At 40.3% G+C, this 7,730-nt stretch overlaps 1 protein-coding gene across 2 annotated transcripts in view; it reads left to right on the plus strand.

Annotated features, from left to right (window-relative positions):
• trim44 (tripartite motif containing 44) overlaps window positions 1–5,663 on the plus strand; it is a 43,823-nt gene extending 38,160 nt beyond the window's left edge. For both annotated transcript variants that reach the window (XM_005737670.1, XM_005737671.1), the window contains exon 6: window positions 4,277–5,663. In XM_005737670.1, coding sequence (XP_005737727.1) covers window positions 4,277–4,361 — 85 coding nt within the window. In that variant the 3' untranslated portion in view covers window positions 4,362–5,663. The remainder of the gene's footprint in view (window positions 1–4,276) is intronic.
• Window positions 5,664–7,730: the final 2,067 nt, after the last annotated feature.

The raw sequence follows: 7,730 nt of genomic DNA on the forward strand, positions 1-7,730 counted from the left end.
TTCTACTGGTGAAACTTTTCTTTGTCACTCAGAGAGGAAACATTAGTAAGATTAGCTTTTTCCTACTCGATCAATCCTATCTAAACCCGTATCTCCCTCACACACACACACACACACACACACACACACACACACACACACACACACACACACACACACACACACACAATGCTTATTGTCCATCCATCACCCAGAAGCATAGCCAGCACGTTACACTGAAGACCATGCCTGCTCTGTAGCAGCCCTCTCAGCCTTCAGCTCTACTCTTATCCGCTGGCCATGGTCACATAAAGAGAAGGAGGCAATGATCAGTCGTGATCAATAAAACATCAACTGCATTAAGGCTTATGAATAAGTCATGGATGGAAAGAACTAAGTCGTCAGAAGACATGCACATATACAATCAGCTAAGTGATCTTTTACTTAGGCCAGGGAAGATGAACAGACAGAAAAAGAGAACAAATCAAAGCCTTTGAGTTATGGGGAACTTATCTCCCATCCACTGTATGTTGAAAGCTCTACTGTCTTTTTTTTTGTCCACTACATGTCCCATTCACAGCCTCACTCTCACTCAAGTAATGGCATTTTCCTCTGGGTGGAATAAATAAGTTATAACATCCATGTGTCCTAAAGCTTAGCAAAGACCATCTGAATATAAATAGTTCATTTGCCTCCGTAGTGTAGGCCTCACTTGTGCCTCTCTTTGTGTGTGTGTGTGTGAGGAGCAGGGTGACTGTTTTGGTTGACTGGAGATGCAAGATGAAATTGCCTTACACAAATAAGTCTGTCAACGTTTTACCCCAAACACCATCTCAGACAGGACAGAGCTTTGTGAGAGCTCAGGGCTCAGCTCAATATAGACTTTTGTGTGCTATGCAGATGACAATGAATGAACAGCCTGTGTGATGCAGTAGACAGCTTGAATCCTCAGTAAAGTTGGTCTAGTGGATAAAAGCACAAAAGGTAACTTTGCCAAGAATTTGAGTTTACAGAGCTGTGGAATATTTAATTATTTTGACGCTTAAGTGAGATTGTACAACTAAATAGAAACTTACCCTGTGCTATTTGTCTTGTTGATTCTAATATCATTACTTTTGGCAGTCAGTAAGTTGGCGCTGGATGCCAAGGTGTGTGTGTGTGTTTCTGCATGATTATTATAGCTTCTTGGTTTATAGTGTTGTTTTACAGTTTGACCAATAACTAAACTGGTGTGAACTCATTGAGATCTGGAAGGCTAATATGGTTCTAATTACAGGTCATACACATAGGGACTACCAGGTATTCTTGCATGTCATGGTGTTCTTTGATCAGCTTCCCTGTTTTGAGTTTCTATTGTGATGATCTGCTCCTTGAGGAGGTGCAGAAAGGGAGAGAAATCAGTTCTTTGTTTCTGCCATCAAAAGTGTGTCAGACAGGAATATTCAGGGAGCAGTGCTCTGAAAGGTTTTGCTTCCTGGTAACAAAAATTGGGATTTTTTCCCCCCTCAAAGATTGTGCTATAAATGACATGGACAACAAAGATGGAAGAAGAAAGGTGGCAAGGAAGCTTCAGGGAAGCAGAGATCGAAGGAAATGTATCTATAACAGAAAAATGAGGTAACATTCACAAAATAAGGTCTAGAATATATTTATTAGTTTGCTGCTTTTTTGTTCTTAGATGAAAAGTTTCAGTTTAAAAGTGTCAGGACGAAGTAATATCTTACATCGTCCTGACACACACCTGAAACTGCTCTGTAGATTACCAGACTGCTTAATGCTCATTTCTTTAAGCCGGTTTTGGTTGGTTATTGTGTCCTATCAAAACATCTTAGTGTTAATATCTTTAGTATTCTCTGTGTCAGTGTTTCGGTGGTTAGTATGTAGTAGTAGAACTGAAAATAGCATTTGGGTCAATATCAGGACTCAAGGTTTCCCATAAACACTGCAGCTTATTTCAGTTTTCTGTGTTTTAAGATTGTGGCTGGGTGTTGTATAGAGTACTAACTGTAGCTACCCACAGGTAGAATACTACTATGTGATGTAATAGTCTTTCAATAATATATTAAATTAGTCAGTGAGATCCAAGCTCTGGGGAGACCAATCCATGACTGCTAGTGTTCCATTGTATGTTTTTCTATCCAGACATGCTTTTACTAAGAGTGTGTTTGGGGTCATTGTCACACTGAAAAATGAAACCCATTGCCAAGATCTGATGGTACTTTTCTGTATTCATAATTCCATCAACATTGTCAAGACATCCCTGGGTAAAATGCAGCCCCAAACCATGATATTCACACATATGGGGTTAGATACCAACTTGGAGTTAGTAGCTTGCCCATGGATATTTGTATTTGGCATACAGCCTGGAGCAGCCAGAGGTCGAACCACCAACTTTCAGTTTAGTAGACGACCTGCCCTCCGTCCTCCATCACTCCATAAAACATACTGCCACTGATTTTCAGTCCGTTCTTCTGTAGTTTGGCATACTTCATTCTTTTCTTTCTGGTTCTCTTCCTTAATAATGTCTTCTTGACAGCTACCCTTCTGCTGAGACCATCTCTGATGCGACTTTTTTAAACAGTAGATGGATCAGCTGAAGGGTCCTGAATGACTGACTTTTGGATACTGTCCATTTCCTGTAGATACCTTTTTAGACCCGTCTCTTTTTTTCTCCTCCACTTGTGAGTTTCCTAAAAAAAATTTAAGAACATCATGTCGAGATGCAAGTTTTCTGCTAATAGCTCTTCGGGAATCATCTTGTTGGCTGTCAAACTGTGTTATTGTTGGTACTTTTTGTACATTGAACTAAAGAAATGGGAACACGTTATGTGTTTTTATGACAGGCTGCTAGTGACACAGTGCCTAAAGGTACAATTTAATACCGATTCTTTGCTAAGCTTTCTGTAATGTATAGATTCATCGCTTGAGTTTAGTGCATAGATAAAAGGATTTCCACTGAAAATATTCAGGTATAAGCACTAGATTGGCTACTTTTTCAGTCATTTTCATTGTCTAATGATTGAATAAAGAATAACAAAGAATAGCTCAAGACTGTTGAACAGTCTGATTATAACAAATCTTTCCATCACATCTCCTATACATCAACTTACATACATTTCAAGACATCAGAGAGAATGTTTTATAAAATGACTTGTGTTGCACCCACATCACACTAATATGTTCTACAAACAACTGTTACTCGCATTATAACTGTTTTGATACTATGTGCAGAAGCTTTCCAATTATTAGTTCCTGCACCGAGTGCTTGTCTGGGAATATATTCATTTGTTTTATTAACTATCATTTGTAACCATTTGCGTGGAAGAGATTATTGATTAAAATGTACCTGTTGCTGTTTGCTCGTTATTAAACCTCCAAATGTAAAAACTGAAAGATATGAAAAAAGCAGCACTGTACCAATACAACATACTATTGAGAGTGATAAAGAAAAGGCATTAAAAGCCTGGCATTCATGTACATCTTTAAGTATGCAGGCAATCAAACCTCCATAATAGTTTATTTGTCCTTCTACTGTAGTTTGTGGCCTGCAAAGTAGAAAGTCAGAGGTTTATTTGAACTAAGCTCTTCTTTGCGTATTCATGCTTTGATAGATGAGTGTAAATTCACATATATAAATGCAAACTACCTGCCCAAGGTCATAGAAAGCGATTGCTTTGAATTGATGTATTTGAACGGCGAGATTAAATGGCATAGCCCTAAAGTGCACTGAATCTCTGTGAATTAAACAGCTTCCGCATGCTGTGAATAAATGTGTGTATGTGTGTGTGTTTAGAAAAAGATGCTGACATGTAGTCTTTTAAAAATGGATGTTGGCCTGTAGATTTAGATGGAAAATCATAATGAGAAAGATGGGGTGGGAGAGAAGTTACAGGAGAGTTGCTTATCTGGCATCACCAGTGCTCCGTCACCCTTTCGACATTGTCCAATTAGAGCATATGATTAGTGTAGACTGTCTCCAGTGAAATTGAATCTATCAGCCAGGCTCAAATTACAACAGGTCCCTGCAATTTAGCTATCACTTTGTCTCTGTCAGCTCAGAGCTGCTGATATAAAACCGACAGAATGGATGATTTCTACTTAAGGCGTAGCTTGATTGAAGCTGATTACATTTCACAAAAGGTTTATTATATTTCCATAATATGCGTGAGTGTTGAACTGTGTGGGTGGCACGGTGCTGTTCGTGTGACAGCTTTCAGATGTTTGCGGAAAAAGATAAAAGAGAGGAAAAGCTGGAAGACTGGATATGATATAACATGTGTGTTTTTCTGTCATCTAGGCTGCCTGAGCCACGAGCAGAGCCCATGAACCCACGGGACTTTGAAGACAATGATTCTGGACCATCAATGGACCACGCCCCCTGATACAAGAAGATCAGACTCTTATTACGTCCACCTGTCCTTCACTGTCTGCTTCAGCCAGCCATCAGCTCGCTTGAGCTGTCAGGCTGGCCCTCTCTCTGTCAGCCATCTCCCTGGGACCTCGCCCTCCCCTTTCAGTGCCTGCTGGCAGTAAAGTGACCTTGAAGAAAGCTACTGTGACAAATATGGATAGCCACATCTTTTCTACTCAAACTTTTCTAATTCCTCACTAGCTACTAACTTTCTTTAATTGAAGCACGCAAGTTATGTGCAATCAATTACCATCAGGCTCAATTTTCACAGCCAGTCAGATCCTTGGCTTACTGGTGAGCCTGGCTGACTTAGACGGTAGCCTGGGTAGGCAGCCGAGCAAAGCATATGTTAAGCCCAAACTGATGTCAGCAATGGGAAATTCTTTGACACGGTGCACTTCACTCTTCATTTATTTGCAATATCATTTTGGCTCTGCTGTCTTGACAAACCCTCTGGACACTCTCGGATATAAAAAGGGAGCATTTCTCAGATGCCACAATCCCTTAGATTGTCAAGAGAATTTATTGTTCTGGGTGTTTTATGTTGATTGTATAAAAGGGGGGGGGAAAGGAAACTGTCATATGTGCTTTATATCATCCTGTTGCTTTCACCTTCTCTTTTCCCCACATCCTCTGCCCTACCCTGTCTCAGAAGGCTTGTAGATTTGTGCCACTTCCTCATGTGCTTGTCAGATTTATTATCAAAGGTGGGGGGACATTTTGACATCTATCGATCGGTGAATGTTGCTGACTCTTTGTTAGGTGAAAATTGAACCACATTTTGCGCAAAACAGCTCTCCAGCAGTTATCACCTTTTATGTACTGTAATGTAAAGGCTCATTACTCCTGGCCAATCTGCACCGAGTGACAGATTACATTCCAGACAAGTGTATGCACCTCCTACCTTGACCTGCTCATCCATACCTTTCATTTATGATGTACTGCCATGCGTCTGTCTGTATCAGCAGTTTGTTTTTAATGTGATTGATTCTGTTGCCTTAAATCCACAATTGAAAGCTGTGTCACCCATAATATGTGGGACAAGTTTGACAACAACATGACTTCACCACTGTAGCACTACACTAAGATGCACTGAGCGTATACCTTCCCAAGGGAAATGTTGGTGTGTCAACAGTCTATTTAAAAAACTGAAAGCGCTTTTTTTTCTTTTTCCTAGTATAACAGCACACAGGAGTCTGGCTATCTGATGTTTTCACTTGTTTTTATTTGTCTATTTTTGTCTTAAATCTATAAATAAACTGCTTGTTTCTTAGATTGGATGCAGATAATGACATTCATATCTCCACTTTAAGAGCAATTGTTTTTATCTCTTGCAAAACTCTAGAAACATATGAAGATCATCAGTCAACCAAGTCACCATTATCAGAAAACCTTACAGGCATGTGAGACTTTTCCTTTTTCTGATAGATAGAGACAGGAAACAAGATGAAATGCCCTAAAGAGGGAAATCGGGAAGTGGAGAATCTTTTTCCATTAAAATTCATAGAAGCAACACATTCAGAAAGTGCTGGGAATGGGAGGTTTGGAAACAAGAGGGGGTGATGGAGCAGGAGAGCTCTTTAGGGTCTCTGCTTCTCCACAAATGCATTTAAATGCACACTAGCTTCATGCCTATAGTCTCAGATGAGCTAGAACCCACTTTGATCAACTCCTAACCTGAATCTGAAAGGCTTTGTCTCTCCGTCACTCGTGTTCCTTTCTCACATTACTTTTCAGACACACCGTGTGACGCATTTCACTTCACACCCAGTTTCTCCCTGAGCTGCTTCATCAAGCCAAGAATGCTTTCTTAGAGCATAATTGAAATATTGACTCAAACAAAACACTGAGACATTGACTCTGACAAACTCATTTAGCCTCTGGTTGCTATCTAGATGATAACATCTAGTTTGGTATTCTCTAATTGGTTTAACTTTTGATCTTCCAACATTTACTAAGCCATTGCCTCCTGTCAAAGCCCCAGAGCACTTAAACCCCTTTAGAGATTCTCTTTTGTTGTGAGCGTTTTAGTGTCTGCGGCTAAATTGATTTAAGTTAGTTAGGCGTGGGCATAGTCAGATACAAGCTCCTGTGTTATCAAATGGAGGCTGGTTTTATTATCCCTTCATGTGCGTTGCTTATGTCATGGAGCAATAATGACAAACCTGAGAAGGGAGGGGAGGGGGACAACGTGCCCGTTGTCAGGGGAGAAAATGCAGAGGAAACGATTGTCGGATCTCATTTAGCTGGGAGACCACGAGGTTTCTTTTTTTCCACACCCAATTACACCTGCTCTTCCTCGTACACTTCACTGAGCATGATCACACACCGTCACAAAGGTGTGCAAATAAACAGAAGCTCAGTCTTAAGACCTCCACTTTTCTTATGGGGCAAGAAGAAGAAAAAAGCTGTTTGTGTATTTGTATTGACATGAATTAATTGCTTCATGGGTTGTGAGATTGAATTAGCTACGTGACAGGCTTGCTTGTGGTGGGGATGAAGCTTTGATTGCCGCCATTAATGGAGCCTGTTTCTCTGCCGTCATTTTAAAAGGCAGTCAGAGTCTGTGGGTTTCCCAGTAATGGAGCAACTCCGCCACTCACCAACCCACCAAAACATGCCCTAATGATTCTGTTTATTAGCGTGCAATAGCGGCAAGAGAAATAGGAAATTTCTCTAATAACAGGCTCCACACTGCGCTGAAATGTATCTTGCACGTGCACACTGTGTGTTTATTTATGTGTGTGCTTTTTTAAGTATTTGTTAGGATGTGCGTTTGCAGAGACCCACACCTCCACCCTCGCCCAGTTGGCATGTATCTTTGAGTAGAATGTATTGCTTCTCTCACAGTAAATGCACTCTCTTATTCATCTTTTCCTCTGGTCTCTTCAGACACACACATGCACACACATGCGCACCTGCACAAATACAAACAAGCAAACAGGCATCGGTCTGAGGTTGCTAGTTGAGATTTATTTATTTTACATTTTCATCAGTTGGCTTTCGGTTTAAGCACTCTCGCTACAACCAGATATGACTGCTATAACACCTGACGCGGTGGTGAAATTCAAAGCTAGTGTCACCTTGAAAGCCAATATTTTCATCACCTGTGTCGACTTATAAGGGTTTTCAATCTGCACCCTACAGAGAGGGAGATGAAGAGCAGTGGAAAAATTTGATTAGGTTATTAGGGGTTTTTTTTTTTCCACTTTGACAGTTGAAGTTTTCAGGACATTTTTAATTCTGTAGCAAAAATTGCAAATTGTTTTGCACATTTAGGCAAATGGGTAAGCATAATTGTCTACAATCTGAGTAATTAGCCTATTATTTCTGTCTTTGA

This window comes from Pundamilia nyererei, unplaced genomic scaffold (assembly GCF_000239375.1).
Source record: "Pundamilia nyererei isolate P.nyererei 1_Seehausen unplaced genomic scaffold, PunNye1.0 scaffold00078, whole genome shotgun sequence".
NCBI classification, from domain to species: domain Eukaryota; kingdom Metazoa; phylum Chordata; class Actinopteri; order Cichliformes; family Cichlidae; genus Pundamilia; species Pundamilia nyererei.